Source organism: Lutra lutra, chromosome 4 (genome assembly GCF_902655055.1).
Source record: "Lutra lutra chromosome 4, mLutLut1.2, whole genome shotgun sequence".
Lineage (NCBI taxonomy): Eukaryota > Metazoa > Chordata > Mammalia > Carnivora > Mustelidae > Lutra > Lutra lutra.
The window spans coordinates 91,194,105-91,214,068 of record NC_062281.1 but is presented as its reverse complement, the minus strand read 5'-3'; the positions used below and the strand labels follow the sequence as shown (position 1 = coordinate 91,214,068).

The 19,964-nt window shown below is 36.8% G+C and overlaps 1 protein-coding gene across 3 annotated transcripts in view; it reads left to right on the top strand.

The window, feature by feature from the left end:
- The window catches only part of VPS45 (vacuolar protein sorting 45 homolog), a 68,892-nt gene that overhangs the window by 13,605 nt on the left and 35,323 nt on the right, over nucleotides 1-19,964 (top strand). For 2 of the 3 annotated variants that reach the window (XM_047723726.1, XM_047723727.1), the window contains exons 8-13: nucleotides 338-472; nucleotides 918-1,031; nucleotides 1,434-1,601; nucleotides 10,235-10,393; nucleotides 10,816-10,923; nucleotides 11,709-11,830. In XM_047723726.1, coding sequence (XP_047579682.1) covers nucleotides 338-472; nucleotides 918-1,031; nucleotides 1,434-1,601; nucleotides 10,235-10,393; nucleotides 10,816-10,923; nucleotides 11,709-11,830 — 806 coding nt within the window. The remainder of the gene's footprint in view (nucleotides 1-337; nucleotides 473-917; nucleotides 1,032-1,433; nucleotides 1,602-10,234; nucleotides 10,394-10,815; nucleotides 10,924-11,708; nucleotides 11,831-19,964) is intronic. The other variant, XM_047723728.1, reaches the window with a different exon arrangement.

Sequence of the window (19,964 nt, the reverse complement as noted above, 5' to 3'; positions counted from 1 at the left end):
TAGCCCTATCTGTGAAGCCAAAAATATACTCTTAATTCACAGGCAAAAACTGAAGCTAATGATAGATCTAATTTGTTTTCTTTCTATCAGGAATATTAATCTTGTTGCCCTTCTTCTGAAAGTGTAAAATCTACAAGTATTTTGACTTTTAGTTTAACCAAATTATGAGTCTTAATGCTTAGTAGAACACAAAATATTAATAAAAGTTGAACTAAATAAAGAAACTCTGTGTAAGGAAGACTAGTTGCTAAGAATGTTATCCATTTTTGTTTTCCTGAACATTTACTATTTGCATGTTTTGTCAGTTACCAATTTTTTGTCATAATTCTTCATTTAGTGGACATATCAGGCCATGGTCCATGAACTACTGGGCATAAACAACAATCGGATTGATCTTTCCAGAGTGCCGGGGATCAGTAAAGACTTAAGAGAGGTGGTCCTATCTGCTGAAAACGATGAATTCTATGCTAACGTAGGTGGTTAAAATTTTTTTTAATTGTTTTTAGTTGTTTTTATGTAAGAAGGCCAGTATTGACTTGTTCGAATGAGAACAGATTTAGGATTTTATGTGGAAGGATGATAGACGCATCCTGTAGATAAACTATCTCAAGAGAAGCTGGAAGACTTGGATTCCGACCCTTTAACAGTGTTTTTTTTCTTCATAGAAATCACATATTTAGCTTTGTATTTTTAAAATTAGAACCCAATTTATTTACTTCCTTCCCTTCTGTAGCCCTTTGTGAGAATAGTAATGGTATTCATCACCAGTGTCCTGGCCAAATGTCCAGATTTGGTCATTATAATGGAATTTCTTGCCCTTCGATTCTGCCTTCGGGATTCTTTTTCTCTATTTCTTTTAAATGGCCTGAAAATCAGACTCATTGATAGAAATGTGTTTCCAACTTCCTTTTTCACAGAATATGTACCTGAACTTTGCTGAGATTGGTAGCAATATAAAGAATCTCATGGAAGACTTTCAGAAGAAGAAACCAAAAGAACAACAAAAACTAGAATCAATAGCAGACATGAAGGTAAATTGAACATGTTCATGGATGACTAACATGCAAGACTTTGGAACTATTCATGTAAGCAACATTTCTGGAATATTCTCAGTCTGATTTCTGACTTGATTCATTTTGTTTGGTTTGAGACAATTTTCTATACTATTTCTCTTTAGGAAACAGTATAGTGGAAACTTCATCACAAGCCATGTACTTCTTTCCATTCTTCATTAACCTTTGGACTACTTAAAGGGTCAGTCTACGACATGTACCAGTTCTTCTCTCTTAAAGCAGAAACAAAATGCCATGGGATTGAAAGTCATAGATGCCTTAGTCTGGGCAGAACAATTCCTCCTTATTTTTTCCCTTCATGCATGTCTGTCCTCAGTCAAGAAATAACAGAACCCCCAATTGCTGTTTTTCCCATGGCAGGCCTTTGTTGAGAATTACCCACAGTTTAAGAAGATGTCTGGGACTGTGTCAAAGCATGTGACAGTGGTTGGAGAGCTGTCTCGGTTGGTCAGTGAGCGGAATCTGCTGGAGGTTTCAGAAGTTGAGCAAGAACTGGCCTGTCAAAATGACCATTCTAGTGCTCTCCAGGTATCTATTCAGTCCAATTTGATGAGCACCTACTATGTGTAAGGCACTGTGCCAGGCAGAGCAAGAGATACAAAGGCAAGTAATCCTTCTTCACCAACATGGAATTTATAATCTAACAAGAAGTTGAGCCAAGAACACAGATTAACTTTATTTAAGATAGATATAGGAACCACAGGAGAAGAATAATGTGCAATAGCAAAGGTTTCAGGCAGTTAACTGGGTATTTAGGAGGGCATCCTAATCTATTAGGAAGAATACGAGACTAAAATCAGAACATCTGGATTTTAGCCACTTGCCACCTTCTGGCTTTGTGACCTGGAGCTGTTGGCTTAATTTCTGAGCCAGTTTCTTCATCTGTAAAGTAGGTGTAATGATATTTATCTCACAGTGTTGTGAGGAAGATTTTAAAAGATACAATATATGTTAAAATGCACTAAGTCTTTTATTATTGTACACCTGCTCTTCATTCCATGAACATGTAAATGCCTGCTACATGTACATTGTGCTATAAGGATCCAGAAGTATGAAGAAGAAAAAGATACCATCTTTTTCCTCAAAGAGTTCACACTATATAGTAGGGAAGAAAGAAATTTAAACCAGGAATTACCATGCTGTAAGTGCTATGATACTAGAGGTATTTACAAAGGGATATGGAAATACAGAGGAAGGACAACTGTTTCCCCTAAGGATGATGCTTCTTGAAGAAAATGACAGTAGATTTGGGTCTGGACAAATAAGGAGGAGGGTACCAAACAGAGTAAAAGTGCACCAGCCAGAGAGAAGAGGGGAAATTCTTGGCAGAGAGAATGCAAGCATGGATATGTGAGGGGAGAAAAGTAAGGGAACAGAGAATAGTGCTGTGTAGCTAGTGCAGGGTACAAGATGAGGAATGGTCTTAGATAAGCCAGAAAGACAGCCTGGGGCCTGATTATGGCTATTGAAAGGACTTTGGGCTTTAATCTTAAAATGTTGAGAACTACCAGAGCATTTTAGAAGAAAAGGAACATAATCAGAACCTTGCCGCAAGAAATTTACAGTGTTGTTGAAGGGAAAAAACTAAAGCACAAGAAACATTTATGAGGTGTTTCAAGGTAATAGTTAATTAAGTCAAAATTGTGATGCTGACTATAATTAGATTTGAGGTTATCAGGGACAGTTCCGTAGAGAGGTGATATATTAAGATGGACCATCAAGAATGAATAGAATCTGGGGGAGGATTTCAGTCAGGGATAACAGCAAAAGCAAAGAGGCTGAAGTATGCAGAAAATAATAAACTGTGACCTGTTGAAGAGTGGGTGTGGAAGAGAAATAGGAGATAAATTGAATCGGTAAACAGGAACCAGTTTATGAAGAAGCTTGTAAGAGGAATTTGCACTTGCTGAGATAAGCAGAGAGATCCATTGTAGGGCCATATGTAGAAAGTCGATATGATGAAAGCAGTATGTAAGGAAATTTAATCTAATAAGGATGCTTTGGAAGTGAAAAAACTGAAGTTAGGGTAGTAGACTCATAGTGATAGTACTAAAAATGTTCCGTAAGGGCAAATCTGAGAGACAGTTCAAAGGGAGAAAACAACTTAGCAACAGATTGGATACAAGGATAACTAGACAGAACAAATCTAATAATTCCAAGGTTCCTGAGAAATGACATTGTGGTATCACTCGCAATAAGTCGCTTGGGAATGAGAGTCCTTTGGGAGGTAGCCATTTCTAAAGCACTCACCATAAGACCATAAGAAGTGCATTTTCTTATTAATAGGACCCAATATTCTACAACTTAGTCTCTTTCTTTCCCTGCTGCAATTCGATTTGACTTTATAAAATAAAACCAGCCTGGTATAATGGAAACAACACAGGCTTTGGAGCCAAACTGTCCTGGCTTTTATCCTGTCTCTACATACCAAAGTTTTTTTTGAAAAAAAAATTACTTATTTTGCCCAAGCCTCAAAGATAAAGATTTCAAACTAATAGACTGTTACCAGGATTCAGTGAGATCTGTAAAATGCTTCACATGCAGTAGGTGCTTGGTAAATGTTGGTTCCCTTCCTCTAAGCATAATGCTTTAAATATATCATGTAGCTAAAATAAATAAATCTACCCACCTGTGGTTGCTTTAGTTATAGTGAGGTCTTTACTGGGATTTAGAATTTGTTACTTTTTGATGTTTATTAAGATTTCCTCTGAAAACACCATCAGTTTGATAATTGTAAAGATTCTACTTGCTTATCTTTATGAAAAGTACTTTTGTTAACACTTTGAATTTTATCCCTGTGTTCTTAAATCCTTTCAAAGAACTTTTAGGCCGATTTTATTATTTTTTAAATTGTATTGAATTCTAATTCTTAAATAGATGATATAAGTACTTGGTGAAAGAGTATGTAGTAAAAACTCAGTCTGTTAGTGATCTCACCTGCATCCTTACAGTTATTCTGTATATGCGCAAGTCTGGGGGAGTGGATCTTCCTCTCTTTTTTAAATTCAAATAACAGCATACTTTACACATAGTTCTGTATATTTTGATTTTTCACTTAACCATGTATCTCAGAGACTGTTCCAGATCAGAACCCAAACACTCATTCTTTTTAATCACTAAAATAGTATTCCTTTATAAAGATGGCAATCTGTTTAACTTGACCAACTTACTTGAAACAGTACTTACTAATAACAGTTTGCAGTTTTGTGGGCCTCATAGAAGTATTCCTATGAAAACTTTTTTTTTTAAGATTTTATTTATTTATTTGACAGAGAGAGAGTTCACAAGTAGGCAGAGAGGCAGGTAGAGAGACGGGGAAGCAGGCTCCCTGCCAAGCAGAGAGCCTGATGTGGGGCTGGATCCCAGGATGCTGGGATCATGACCTGAGCCGAAAGCAGAGGCTTTAACCCACTGAGCCACACAGGCGCCCCCTATGAAAACTTCTTATTTATTTTTTCCAAGAAAAAAAAATTTTCTTTTCTAATTTATTAAATAAAAACAAAATGTTGTCCTATAATTATATATAATATATATTATACATATTAAATATAATTATAATTAAATATAAATTTCCTTCTGTTTCTTTATCTTTTATTTTTCCCTTTCAAACAATAAAACCAAACTTAACCGCCTGCCAGTTTTAGTATCTTTATTTGTGTCTCTCTACCATACAAAAAGCAGTTAGACAAGGTTACTATAATTCCTTGCCTGGGTATTTGAACTCTAACTCATAAGAAATATGAATATTTCTTATTCACTTTAAAAGAAAAAAAATACTTTAAAATATGAATTCCATTTGTAATCCACTTTATATTTTAAAAAGTTATCCTTTGAAGGTTTTCTTGCCCATGTTATTAGGGTTTTACAGTGAGCAGTTGATTTGGACTCCCCCACCATAAAGGATTTCTTTGGTAACATGATTTAAATAGTCTATAAAGGGAGCTTTTGTTTGATAATGAGTACATGCCAGGGGCCTGACCCCTAGATGGGTTATAGCATTCCTTGGCTTGACCTTAGATGATAATACGTCATGAAGTAATGAATTGAGGTTTTTGAGCAGAGATGACGTTTGCTTTACTGAATAGTAACTATATCATGATGAAGGGAAAAAAATTCATATATTGCTAAAAAGTAACTTATAAATTGCTGCCACTTCTAACCAGTTATCCTACAGGCTAACAAAAATTTTATTTAGAAGAACTTTCACTAGAACCAAACTGCAACATTCTACCATTAAAACATATCTACAGCCTTGGAAAAGACTCATTTGATCAGTGAGGAAGATTTTTTTTTTTTTCATGCCCTGAAGAGATATATCTTCAGAAAGTAAGCAGTTTTCCCCCCATTGTGTGTCATATCATAGCTTTTCATTTAGAAGGAAGAACTATTTTTATATCCTCCTTTCCTGACCTTGGGTAAAAGACCTCAAATCATCCTGTTAAAGATACATAGTAAAGATTCAATAAATACTTATTAGAAAAATGAAGAGGAAGAGTTCTATTTGAAACAGTATAGAGCAGTGGCTAAGAGCTTGGGACTTTGATGGCTTGGGTTTGAAAATTTTATTAGTCTTTTTGCCTTTAAAATGGGGGAAAATTACAGTACTTACCTTAAAGATTTTTGTGAGGGTGCAGTGAGCTAGTATGTGTAAAGCACTTAATATGGCACCTGGTTCTTACAACATTCAATAAGTAATAACTGTCACATTATCTGTATTATTATTTGATGATACATTCTGTTTTCTTTATGACATCCAGGACATTGTTTTCTAATCTACTCATCACCTCAGATCTCTTTCTCCCTGATTTCAGAAGGGTTTTCTGCTTCTCATTAAAATCATGAGAGGGGCGCCTAGGTGGCTCAGTGGGTTAAGCCTCTGCCTTCGGCTCACATCATGATCTTGGGATCCTGGGATCGAGCCCCGCTTTGGGCTCTCTGCTCAGCAGGGAGCCTGCTTCCCCTCTCTGCCTGTCTCTCTGCTTGCTTGTGTTCTCTCTGTCAAATAAATAAAATCTTAAAATAAATAAATAATTTTTAAAAAATAAAATCATGAGAAAATTATTTGGGACACATTGAGATGACAATTTTACTTTCATCAGTTAAGGATAAAAATGATCATTTTCTCTTTAAACTAACATTTTTCCAGTGTTTCAGACAGTGTTGACCAGCAGAAGACCTACAATAAAGCTAAATTTTATGTTGACTAGTCATTAAGGAAAAGAATACTGACTCAGATGTATTTACCAGGCAGTGGAATTGGGTCCTGCCTACTTTCTGTCATTTCTATCATTTTTCCTAGATAAGCTCTCCCACAACCCTGTTCTCTCAAACTGTTAGGCTCATTTTTTATCATATCAGCATGTTGAAGGCTTCTGCCAATTTTGTCTTGCTATTCTAATCTGCTGGCTTATAATGTTATTCATTGATGATTTTACTACATTTATGTGCTAGTAGATAACAACAAGAAAGGGTTCCTGTTCTGGAGGTCAAATTAAAACAAAAAATAATAAAGACTATTTTTTCTTGTGACTTCATCTGTAATTATAAAAATTTGTTCTTGTGCTGCTTCATCATAGTTTTGGCAGAAGAAAACAGAAGAGTAGCCCAAAACAATGGAAGGATCTTTAAATATCAGAAAAGAATTGTTTTTTAATTGATATTTTTTGAGTGAGCATTAGCTCCTTTTTGAAACTTGACCTTCAGAGAATGAGTTTTTGCTTTTCTTTTCCTATTCATTGATTAGGCATATATGAATGTTAGAATTCAGTGAATTCTGTGTTTGAATCCTATCTTCTTAAGAGGACAATAGTTTTCTTTCACTCTTTACTCAGCCTCTGTATTGTGAAATGTACTTTTCTCTCTTGAAAGTCTCAAGGCTTATGGAAAATTTAATAAGAAAAGAGAAACCAATAGTTCATTATGTAATTCACTCATATTTCCAACATATAAATACCACCATGTAGCAGATATCTGCTGTGTAATTAGAAGTCTCAGATTGTTTTCTCCTCTTGTCTGGTTAGTACCCTGGAATGTCAATATAACGTATGCCACTGGCAGGCAAGTTGATGAGTCAAGTAGCCATGAGTGAAATCTTCAAAATCAAGTCAGAGGATAACATGGGATTCAGGCAAACAAAAATGCCCTTCTTCAAGGACTTACATAACTGAAAGAGAAGAAAAGAACTTAGCTTGTACCTACATGTTTCCTTTCATGAGTAAATAGATAAACCTAGCTGGAACCCTGACCTGAGTCATGGGTTGGGCCCTAAGGGATCAAAAGTAAGCAAAGTAATCTACTCAAAGTAATCTTGGATCATACCCCGCTACATCCTCAAGAGAGAGTGAAGAGTCAAGCCAGGGACTCTAAATACAAGCACCCGTTCTCAAGGAAGACAAGTGTATTCTTTACTGGGAAACAGCAAAGAGTGAAGATGCGAGTGAAAGTAGTTAGAAAGGGAGCAAGAAGGGTGCAGGCTGATTGGGGCAGTCTTTGTCCCTATACCAGTTTTGTGGTTTCAGCAAATCTGAGAAATTGAGTAGATTTAAGGTAAAAAGAGAGTGATCCCAAGGGCAGGAATTGAAACATTGTGCTATTTAAAAAGTGGCAAAAGAGATCCCACTTTAAAAGATGTTTTAAACTGGGTGCCTGGGTGGCTCAGTGGGTTAAGCCTCTGCCTTTGGCTCAGGTCATGATCTCAGGGTCCTGGGATCGAGTCCTGCATCAGGCTCTCTGCTCTGCAGGGAACCTGCTTCCTCTCTCTCTGCCTGCTGCTCTGCCTACTTGTGATCTGTCAAATAAATAAATAAAAATCTGTTTAATTTAAACAAAAAAGATGTTTTAAACTTAGGCTAAGTTGATTGAGAGACATAAGACATAGGGTATTCTTACTTGATAATAATTTGTACTCTGAAATTTCTTCATATTATGATAGAAACACAAAGTGGCAAATTTGAGCAGATATTCTAAATAGTCTGTATTCTGTGATTGCGCTGGAAAGGGTACTGCAAAAGAAAAAAAAGTAAGGAAATTCTTTTGACTGTAGGGTTTAAATCTAAAAAAAAGAAATAAATGTCTTTCCTTTTGATTCCTTAAAGACAATGCTAGGGAAATATTCACTCAGAAAAGCAACAATAGAAATCCTACCCAGAGACCTTCCTACTTGAGAGCCACCTGGGAGCTTTCCCATGTCATCATAGTCCTCTTTGGTGTGAACAGAAGAGTTCTTAAACATTAGGCCTGGTTGTTGTAAAGATCAGGTATGTGAAGGCTTCTCATAAGTTGTAAAGTTCCATTTGGATGTATGTCCTCAGACTCTAGTGCCCTCCAAGGCTCTTGCCAGTCTTTCAACCCAACCCATTCCTTTCTCTGATTTCCATATTCCTGTGAAGAGCATCTCCTCTTTTAGTCTCGCAGACTAATTCTAACACTTAACTGATTCTTTAGGGTCTTTTGCAAATGTCACCTTCTTCATGAAGTCTTTCTTGATTCCTCAGAAACCAGATGTACTTTTCTTCACTCTGTGTCCCCTTCCCTGCATTGTGCTGATTCTTTCTGTTTCTTGGGGTTTTTTTCCCCCCTGCATATATATATTTCTGTTATAATACCACATATGTTTTCCTGAAAAACCTCCTCCCATTCTGTAAAATTATGTACTAAAAATAAACAAGTGTTATGGGAAAATAGGTTTATAAGCAGGTCACTTAAAATCTATGTAACTAAAAAAAATCTATATAACTTTGTAATCAAAGCCCTAATAAAAGTAGTGACAATCCTAACAAAAATTTAATGCAGTTAAATCTCCACAGGCATTTGCACCTAGAAATATACTCCGTCCACCTTTTGTAGCCTTCCTTATTCCTGGGATTTACATTTTATTCTTCAAGATGTAAAGTCAGAAAAACTTTTGCTTCTCATACAAACTAGTTTCACCAAAATTAAAAATACAATATGGGAATATCAGTCAGTTTTTCACTGTCATTTTGTTGCTTTTTAACTCAGAGAAATATCTTTGCATCCATTTTATTTGCACTTGCCCTTTCCCCAGATAGCTTAATACAGTGGAAAATACAACAGTTCTTCAAGCTACAAAACCAGCTACTTCTTGCAGAAAACTCTCGTATAGGATTTACATCCTTTTTTCTTAACATAGAGTTAAAGCTTCCTCTTAAAGAGGAAGCTTGACCCTATTCCCTTCTTAATACTAACATGCTGGAAAAACTGCATATAAACCATTATACCTTCTGTGTTAAACTGACACCATTCCCATATTTAATGATCTCGTACAGTTAAAGTGCATTCAAGAAGTGTGCTTTGTAGCAGAATAGGCTATAATTGTTTCATTCCCCTCACCTCCTTGTCTGTGAACTCACTAAGCACAGAAACTGTGTCTAACTCACCTCTCTATCCCCTCCAGTGCCTGACATAGTGCCTTATCCTTAGAAGGGAATAACAAAGTAGTTCTTGGCTTGAATTAATTTGTTCTGCTGCATAGTAAACATAAATATTATACTACGGGGAAGTTCCTTAATGTGAGGATTGGCAAAACCTAAATGATTTTGTCTGGCTTCCTTTGCTGTCAATACCTGCCCTGTTAGGATCACAGGTGTTCACTTTAGAGATTACATGCTACATACTCATATCTCTGAAGGCCATAAGGAGACATATTGTTACATCCGATGGTTCTTGGAGATTAAGCCCCATCAAAACTCTACCAACTTGTCTCCCATTTCACTGGTCAGTCACTAATGCTAAGCAATAGTTTTGCAAGGCAGTGGGTCAGTTCTCTTATGTGCTTTGTTGATTGAAATGGTGGAAATTGTATATGTTCCTTGTTTCAGCAAGGAAGCTGTAGGCTTTCCCACCTGAGACCATAGACTATCTCATCAAAGGAAAGAAAGAAGGAACTATCCATAGTTAAGTTCATTTTTGTCCTAAAGCAATTGCAATGGGAATTTTTTTCCTTGTTTAATTCTTATCTTAGGCAAAGGCATTCAATTTTCTGTAGTTGAAACTAATGCTAAACCTATAACCTGTACATTGCCATAGTAGTAATCTTAGTCATGAACTCCAATGCATCACTGCCATTCAATAATTATTAGACCTAAGATCTTATACATCACTTAGGTGAAGGGGGGATAAATATCAGCTCTTTCTTTTTTCAGAATGTAAAGAGGCTCCTGCAGAACCCCAAAGTGACAGAGTTTGATGCTGCCCGCCTGGTGATGCTTTATGCTCTACATTATGAGCGACACAGCAGCAATAGCCTACCAGGACTAATGATGGACCTCAGGAATAAAGGTGTTTCTGAGAAGTATCGAAAGGTAACCATTTCTATATTAATCCCCACCAAATAGCTAGCAACTCGATTATTATATTCTTAGCTCTGACAAATGAGAACTCATACTGGGTTTTTTTTTTTTAAGATTTTATTTATTTACTTGACAGACAGAGATCACAAGTAGGCAGAGAGGCAGGTAGAGAGAAAGGAAGGGAAGCAGGCTCCCTGCTGAGCAGAGAGCCTGATGCGGGGCTCAATCCCAGGACCCTGAGATCATGACCTGAGCCGAAGGCAGAGGCTTTAACGCACTGAGCCACCCAGGCGCCCCCCCATAATGCTTTTACTTACAGAAATATATAACTTTGTCCTCTCATGTCTTCATTTCCTTAATAAAGGCATTTTCTTATGAAGTGAGTTTCCTGATCCCCAAGCAATAAGAGGTGGTTTCCCTTTTTTTCCTAATAGCTTGTGTCTGCAGTAGTTGAATATGGTGGTAAGCGGGTCAGAGGAAGTGACCTCTTCAGCCCCAAAGATGCTGTGGCTATTACCAAGCAGTTCCTCAAAGGATTGAAGGTATGGCATGTTCTCTGTACTTTCCTAAATGTGAATCAGTGGAGGCCCCTGCATCTGAGGGTGAATAAGTAAGATCTTCAGAGTAACTTCAGGATTGCTGCTGATTTAGTACTATGTCAGTTAAATTAAAGCAGACATCCTCCCAAACGCTTTCTGTATTGGAACAGTATCAGCACTGGACCAAACAGCTGAACAGGGAATAATAGAATATTTCCAGGAAATATCCCAGAGTAGAAAACAGTTCCGTTAGTTATAGCTGTTTTACTCCATTTGTTTATCATTTAAGATTTGTTTGGTAGTTTTCTTGGAAGGATATTAAAGATGAAGCAAACAACTGTAGATCTTTTTAAATTACTATTTTCTTAAAATGGCAAAAAAAAAAAAATTAGTTTTAATCTGCAAGCCTTTCCTACGTTTCCAGAAATGTTTCCATTTTCTTGAGTGTTTCCAGACTCCTTTTCTATGTGGTCTTTTCCTCCTACTTGCTCTACCTATCATATAACATTTTCACAAAAGGGTAAGAATCACTGAGAAAATGATAAAGGATTTAAGCAATTCCATTTTTTAAATTCTTTTATAATAGCTAGGCTTAAATTACAAAGTATTTTTATGAGATTAGAACATTTCTAATTGATGAAAAGAAAATTTTAAATTATTTAACCGTAAAATTCCCATTTGAATCCATCCTGTGAAATCCCTATTGAGTGCCTGTCCTTCTCTGATGAGTATCACTGTTATTCCAAGTTTCCCGAAAATGATATAAGAATCATCTTCCCCTGTCTTAGGGAGTAGAAAATGTGTATACTCAACATCAGCCTTTCCTTCATGAGACACTGGACCATCTCATCAAAGGGAAGCTTAAGGAAAATGTGTACCCTTATCTAGGCCCCAGCACACTCAGAGACAGGTAAGATAACCAAGATATCAATAATGAAAACCAGAAACACTAATAATATAGGAAACGTGGAGTATGGTAAGAAACAACTAAGATGTTGCTGCTCTACTCCTCCTTCCACTGTTGTTTCAGTTCTGAGAATCTTCTGGTTTTACGTGTGTCAGGGTTAGATATAAATTCACCTGCTAAGCCTGCAAGATTATTTCTTTTGGAATAAAGAAACAGGTGTTTTGAAGTATCCCAAATACTTGTATTCTGTCCTTTGGTATCAGATGAGTTTACTTATGCCATTTAAGGTTGAGTTCCATGGCATTTTAACATTTGGAGTTTCAAACATAACAGCCAAATATAGATCTGCTGCTTGGTTGCCTTCCAGAGCAGGTTGTTACTATTTTTGGTGAGGACTAGATTTTGCCAAATGTGGCCAGCATACAACTGAGACCTAATTAACAGAGGCCATTTGTTATACAGAATCAAAGGATGGCTTGCTTTTGGGGTAATAACTGAAGGAAGCAATTAATTGTCATTTTAATCCAGTGGTCTGTCAGGTTTGGTTTTGTTTTGTTTTAAAGATAGTATTTATTTATTTGACAGGGAGAGACACAGTGAGAGAGGGAACACAAGCAGGGGGAGTGGGAGAGGAAGAAGCAGGCTTCTTGCCAAGCAGGGATCCTGATGTGAGGCTCGATCTCAGGACCCTGGGATCATAACCTGAGCTGAAGACAGACACTTGAGCCACCCCAGGTCCCCCGGTCTGTCAGTTTTAGTAAAAGAAAACTCCAGATCAACTTACGTAGACCAACCTGAAATTTTAAATGTGCACAAAGTCTACTTTGTTACAAATTATATTGTGTATTTTTTTTTAAGTGGAACCACATATTACAAAGAGCCTAATATATGTAATGGAATCCTATCGGATAGATTGATGTGTGAATTATTACTATTGGTAGAATTCTTCTATTATTTCAGCTAATCATAACCTAAGAGTCTTGGAAGAATAGTGTTTTATATATATAATAAACTTCTGAAAGGAAAAGATGACTCTTTCATACGATAAAATGTATTTTTTTTTCCAATTTGTTCTTTTACAAAAAACAAAACAAATTTGGTAACAGAACAGAAAAGAAAGATCTTTTTAAAAATCCAAGGTTGAGAGGCAGAATATCTGGAGTTAAATTCAGACAGTACATTCATTCAGATAAAATGTTTAAGGACCTTGATGTCAAGATTCAGAAATACCAACTAAGTGAAAAGTACACAAACCAGCCTAAAGCTATTTACCTATCATAGAGGCTTTTCAAAAAATAGTATCACTCTTTTAACTGGCCTTCTAATTAATGTATGACAAAAGTAAAAATAGTACTTTTTTATGAATTTCATTTAAGAATTATCAAACAGGAAATTTGCTATGTATTGCTAAAGAGACACCATAGACCACCAGAAAAGTATATTGTGTACGTTAGTTCATAACAGCAAACCTTTCTAATTTGGGTGATTCGTTTCCAAATAAAGCTCAAAATGATGCTTTTCCAACAAAATGCACATTTATCAGTTGTCAGCATCTGTTCGCATTTGTCACTATTACCTAAATACAAATATAGTTAATAATTCAATTGCTCTGTCCTTTTATATAACAAATATTTTTTGAGTGTCTTCAATATGTCAAAAACTGTTGTAAATGCTGGGGAAATAGAACAGGAGAGACAGGTTACCTGACCTTAAAGGAACTTACATGAAGGAGACAATAAGCTAGTAAACAAACAAAGAATATAATTTGAATGAAATAAGTACTATTGAGGAAATAAGCTACAAAGTAACTTTATAGAGGTCAGGGGCCTGCTTTTAATGGAGAGAACCTCTCTGAGGAAATGCTATTTAAGATGAGCTTTGAGGGGCGCCTGGGTGACTCAGTCATTGGGCGTCTGCCTTCAGCTCGGATCATGATCCCAGGGAGGGTCCCGGGATCGAGGCCCCCATCAGGCTTCCTACTCAGCAGGAAGCCTGCTTCTCCCTCTCCCACTCCCCTTGCTTGTGTTCCCTCTCTCACTGTGTCTCTCTCTGTCAAACAATAAATAAGATCTTGGGGAAAAAAAAAAAGATGAGTTTTGAATTAAAAGACAGAGCCAATCACAAAACAATTAAGAGAAAAAGCATCCGAAGCAGAGGGAACATCTGAGCAAAGGCCTTGAAGATAGAACTTGGCAAGTTCATGGAAAGGAAAGAAACCCAGTGTGGTTGGGGCATAGTGAGTAAGGAGGAAATAAGTTAAAAAAATAAGTAGGGGCTGGATTACATAGGGTCTTAAGAAGGGTTTTAAATTTTAAATGTCAGAGTAAACCACTGAAGACCTTAGCATGTAGGTGACATGAACTGAATTACTTATTAAAGGATCACCCTCTAGAGAGAGTTGGGTTTTTGGGGGGTTTTTGGTTTTTGGTTTTAGAATGGATTTTTGAAGGCAAAAATAGAAGCAGGGAGACTACTTAGGAAGCAGTTGTAATAGTCCAGGTAAGGAATGAAAGAGGTTTAAATAAGGAGGCTAGGAGAGAAAGAATCAATAGACTTATTTAATAGAGTCATCTACTCCACTAAAGAGACTATATACTCTTACCCTCTTACCGTAGAGTAAGAGAAAAGTCAAGAATAACTCTCAGATTTGGGAGGGGTAGGTCAGGAATCAAGTTGTTAAGTTGTAGATGTAGATATATAACTTGTAGATAACAATTAGAAATGTTAGATAATAAATTGGGAGTCAACAAGATTTTGGTGATATTTAAAGCTATGGGATATAAGATAGATAAGATCACTTAGGGAGAGAGCATAGAAAGAGAAAAGAGAGCCCAGGACTGAGCACTGAGTGGAAGACATGGAGACTGAGGAGGAGACAGAAAGGTAAAAGGAAAACCAGGAGAGCATAGTGTCATAAAGACCAAGAAGCAAGTGGTAACCTGAGTCTGGTCTTCTGAGGTAAATGTGCAAACAGTGAGGAATCCATCATATATGGCAACATGAAGGTCTCTGGTGACCTATTCCCTAGTTTCCACGAGACTGGAAATAATTATAATACAAATTACAGTTACAGGATGTAAGATAAAATAGAGATAACAAATGTATGTAACACTTTTAAAGAAATTTTGCATGAAGATGTCAGAGAAACGGGTGGTAGCTAGGAGAGAGTGTGTGCTCAAGGGAAGAGATTCTAGAGCATATCTGATGAGACTGTAATCTACTAAGAATTACCCTAAAGAAAGAAAAGTTGAAAATGCAGAAGAGAAAGAGGAACTGCGCAAGTGAAGTCTGTACTGGATCCAGAGCATAAGCAGAGGAGCCTTTGATAGAAACAGAAGTACTTTCTTCTTTTTAACAATTTTGATGGTGAGAATATGGGACCATCTAAGCTGATTGCTTCTATTTTCTCAGTAACATACTCTGTCCACTTATCAACAAGGTAGTGGGTAAAAAGAGGAAACATTGTGAAACTGTCATCTTGCAGACCAGGAATTTAATTTACTAAAGAAATTTAAGTAGGACTTCTAGCCAAATTGAGTGCCCATTTGAGTTTTATGGTCATAAATTTAAAATGGTGGGGTGCCTGGGTGACTTAGTCAGTTAAGTGAGAGACTGTTTATTTCAGCTCAAGGCATGATCTCAGGGTCTTGAGATCTAGTCCCAAGTGGGCTCCACGCTTGGTACAGAGTCTGCATGTCCCTCTCCCTCAGCCCTTCCCTCCCCAAATCAATAAAAAAAATAAACAAAAATCTTTAAAATAGAGCCCATGAACCTAGTTGTGTGGTTTTCTCCAGCAACTTTTGGCTGTACTGGATTAAATGAGGATAAGGCTGGTAGCTAGGCACAACCTGGATTTGGGGAATTGAAAACAGAAGGAGGGTATTGGATGATAAAGTATTGTTGAGTGAATTAGTGGTCTTGATGAGGTCAAGAAATATTATAGTAGAAGTATTAGTTTAGGTGAAGTAGAAGTTGAGGAGGTGGTTATTGAAGAAAGAGATCTTGAGGGCGCCTGGGTGGCTCAGTGGGTTAAGCCGCTGCCTTCGGCTCTGGTCATGATCTCAGGGTCCTGGGATCGAGTCCCACATCGGGCTCTCTGCTCAGCAAGAAGCCTGCTTCCCTCTCTCTCTCTCTCTGCCTGCCTCTCTGTCTGCTTGTGATCTCTCTCTGTCAAATAAAAAAAAAAAAAATCTTAAAAAAAAAAAAGAGATCTTGAATTCAAGATGTCACAGTGCAGATGCTTATAGTGAAAGAGTTTATGTTATAATCATGGGTGTTGGTTATGAGGGATAGAAGAACAGATCATCTTGGGTGAGAAGACCAGGCTGTGAGATGAGTAATCCACATCGATGTGAAAGTCACTGAAAATCCTGAAAGGAATAGCAGTGACAAGGAGGACAGTAAACCAGAGCTAAAGTCTTCAGGGAATAAGAGAGTGACCAGGAAAGGAGGTCAGGAGAAAAGAGTGCAACTGCATCATGAGCTTCTAACATAACGGAGACATTGAAGAAGGCAGCGAAGTTGGTTGCGAAACAACAGGAGGGAACACAGAAGATACCTGTGCCACCTTCTGGCCCTGCTTTACAGCAGGTAGACCGCAGAGGCCTTGAAAAGACCTACTGAACAATTCTGCTTCTATAAGTTTGCTGTTTAGATATATTGTGCAAGTACACAAAGACATATAAATAAGGATAGTTACCAAAACATTATTTGTAACAGTTAAAAAAAAAAAGCCCAAAACAAGCTAAATATCCATCAATAGAGAACTGGTTACCTAAATTACAGTATTACAGTAGAGTGCTATGCATTCTTAAAAAATGCAAAACTCTTCATGGGGTGATCTAAAAAATTTCTAAGATATATTGGATAGAAAAGCAGAATGCTATAATATCCCTTTTGTGTAAAAAAAACCAACAACAACCCAGTCTAAGCATAAATGCTATTAAATACACATGTGTATATAAGCAAGTCTGCTCAACTGTACATATATACATTGTATGTAATATATATGCAAGCACACATATGTTTATGTATACTGTGAATATTTTGGAAAGAACAAGAAGGTGTTAATAGTGGCTACCTCTGAATATTGAGGCAGTAGTTAGTTGTATACATACCTGTTTTGCCCATTAGATACTGATATTGTATTAAGTATCATAATCTTGAAGTAAGAACTAGGTTTTATAATATTTGGTTTTTCACAATATTTAACACAGGTATTCGATAGGTGTCAAGTTTCTCACGTAGGCATCTATAACCATTGCTATGACAAGGTTTACAGTTGGAAGATTTAAACCAGAGAATAAATTTGGTTGATGTTACCAGAAAATTTGGATTTTTACAGTTTGCCAGTGATGCTCCATAGTATTTTGGCTCTACATCCCCTTGGCCTCACTCTCAGTTCTAGCCATTGTCTTGGATCATCACTTTGAGGATAGTCATTGATTTTAGTCATCTTTGTGGTAATTTAAGTCTCATCATGATAGAATTCCTTGTTTGTGTTGTTATTAGGAAGTATCAAAAGAGATGTGGCAAGAATACAACTTTGAAATCAGGAACGCCTATAGAATTGTTTTAGCCCTTAGCTATTAAATATGTGGTTAACCTGTTTGGCAGTATAGCCATATCTACAAATTGAGTTTTGATCTTTCTTCTGCAGATGGGACTCCCACATATCCTATTTAGCAGGCTCATTTTTCTTTCTCACTCCAGAATTGCTCCTTGTCCCTCATAAAAACAAGCAACTCAAACATTTGGTGAGAAAACGGAAGCTCTCTGGTCAGGCATTCCACAGTCAATTCAAGAAGGAAGTACTTTTTTACATTTACACAAATGTAGTGGAATCTTTTGCAGCAGTTCATTTTGTTTCTATAAAGACAGCAGTCCTTTTCCATCAGCCTGTTCTCCTATAGTAAATGCTCATAAGATCTTTATTATCTCTAAGAACTCAAAATTTTTAATTTTAGCCGTAAGTGTAATGGTCCACAAAGTAGATAAAATATTGCCTCTTAAAAGTGTAAGATTTTCTACTTAGTTTATTCATGTATAGAAGTAATGATTTCCAAAACTTTCATATGGGGAAAAATGTTTTTTTTTAATAAAACAAGATGTAAATTGGTTGAGTTCTCAAGGTGTCCGTGTATATCTATATGCAACATGAATTGGCTGCTGTTTTCTATCTAATGTATGCTGCCTGCATTAATTAATGCTTTCAGTTGCAATAATGAATTGCAGAGCACAGGAACATGTGTACAAAGAATTGAACTTCTGTATTCCACGTAGTTTCAGTCATTGTGTAAAAATGATTTGTTGTGTATTTTGCCATTGGCCTCATCAGAACATCTACTTTTAAAATTCACCAGGGAAAGGAAATAAAAGGGAAAATGTTAGGGTTGGTTGTTTTTGTTTTTGTTTTTTTAATTTCTCCATCAATGTTCCTCGTTAAGCCAACTTGAATAAGTAGTAGGAGGTTCAGGAAAACATTTATTAATGTTTTCATAACCAAACGTGACACAGTCATCTTTGTTAGGTACACAATTAAGTCAAGCTGTAAGTCTATCCCAGTGTCTAAGTTTTGTCCTTATATTAATATAACCTACACCCACAGTTACCATCTGCAACATTTTTCTTCCCTCTCCAGTAATATGAAAACACTCTGGCACCCTGAATTATCAGACTAAAGGATAGAGTTCTTGCACTCTTCCAGGAGCCTGCTTGAGTTTCTTCCTTCCCAGTGCTTGCCTTTCTTTTCCACAAGAGACAGACGTACTCTTCCAGCAGATTATGGGGAGAGGGCAGCTGTAGAGAAGCCACATCTCTTTTCCAGGATGATCCTTGTCCTTGTGCTCTGCTGGTTTTTAAATTGACTTCCCAGATCAGGAGCTCAAAAATGTTACTGTCTGCTTCCTCTCATCCGTCCCTGTACCCCTGCAAGGGAGAAACTTCCTTCCCTTCTTAATGAAATAATCTATGCAATTCATGAGTATGTACTCAAGGTAAACTGCATAATGAGTGTCAGCCTAGGGTTGCCCCTCAACATAAAGAGTATTGCATATGGAATCTCACAGTAAAAAAATACTCATTTTCTGAGAATAGAATTTCATTTCAGCTTTGAGGATTTTATTACTCCTGAACGCCACTGCCTTTTTTTTTTTTTTCTGTTTCCACCTAGGCTGACACCCAGATAGTTACAACACAGACCAAACAATTGACAGAATGTCTTCGGTCTTTTTGGTAGCACATTCTTGCAACATTGGATTTTTTTTTCTCCATTCTCCACATCCTTTAATGAATATTAAACCAATTATGTCTATATTTGAGAAGTCAGTATTATCTCAGCTCATTGGTACTTCTAGAACCAACATAATGGGAAGAATTAAAAATTGAAATTTGGTGTGGAAAAGAAATTGTATCTATCCATGAGGGTAATACTATGATAAAGGTTGCAGAGACTCTTGTCAGTATTTAAAATTATAGCCAAATGTGGCTTCGTTGATCCCCTTACGAAGTCTATCCCTGAAGAGTCTGACAAGAGCTGAATTTGAGTTTTAGCTGTTATTCCCTTTCCCCTTCCGTAGAAAGATTAGTCAGAACTGAAACAACACCTATCAGTTGGAGAAAAAGAAGAGAACCTGTATTTTGCCTGAGTATTCAGTCCCTGAGTAATTAAGAGTTCATCATACTCAGTGGAAAAATATTACTATCATAATCATGCAACATTTCCTAAGCAAATGACCTTTCTCAGCAAGAGAAAGCTGGCCAGTAACTGGAGGCAAGGACTTGAAGGAAAAAAACCTTGATGGTGTAGAGTATTTTAGTGATTGAGGTAATGCTTTCCTGTAAGCTACAAAGAGCCTCTCTCCCTGCAGCCTAAAGCACTAGATTACTATTAGATTAATAACTTAGCTTTAAGGTTGGTAGCTACTCCTCTATGATACTAGAGGAAATCACACAATTACAGAATAGTGCCACTACAGATTCATTGTTTCTAAACTCACTTGGGCCTTCCCAGATACTCAAACTTCTATGCATCCTTAATTCTTTCTCTTTTTCTCTTTCTCCACATCAGTTTTGAATGTTTGCCATTTTCTCCAAATCACCTAACCCACCCCAGCCCATAGCAGTGTTTCCTAGAGGA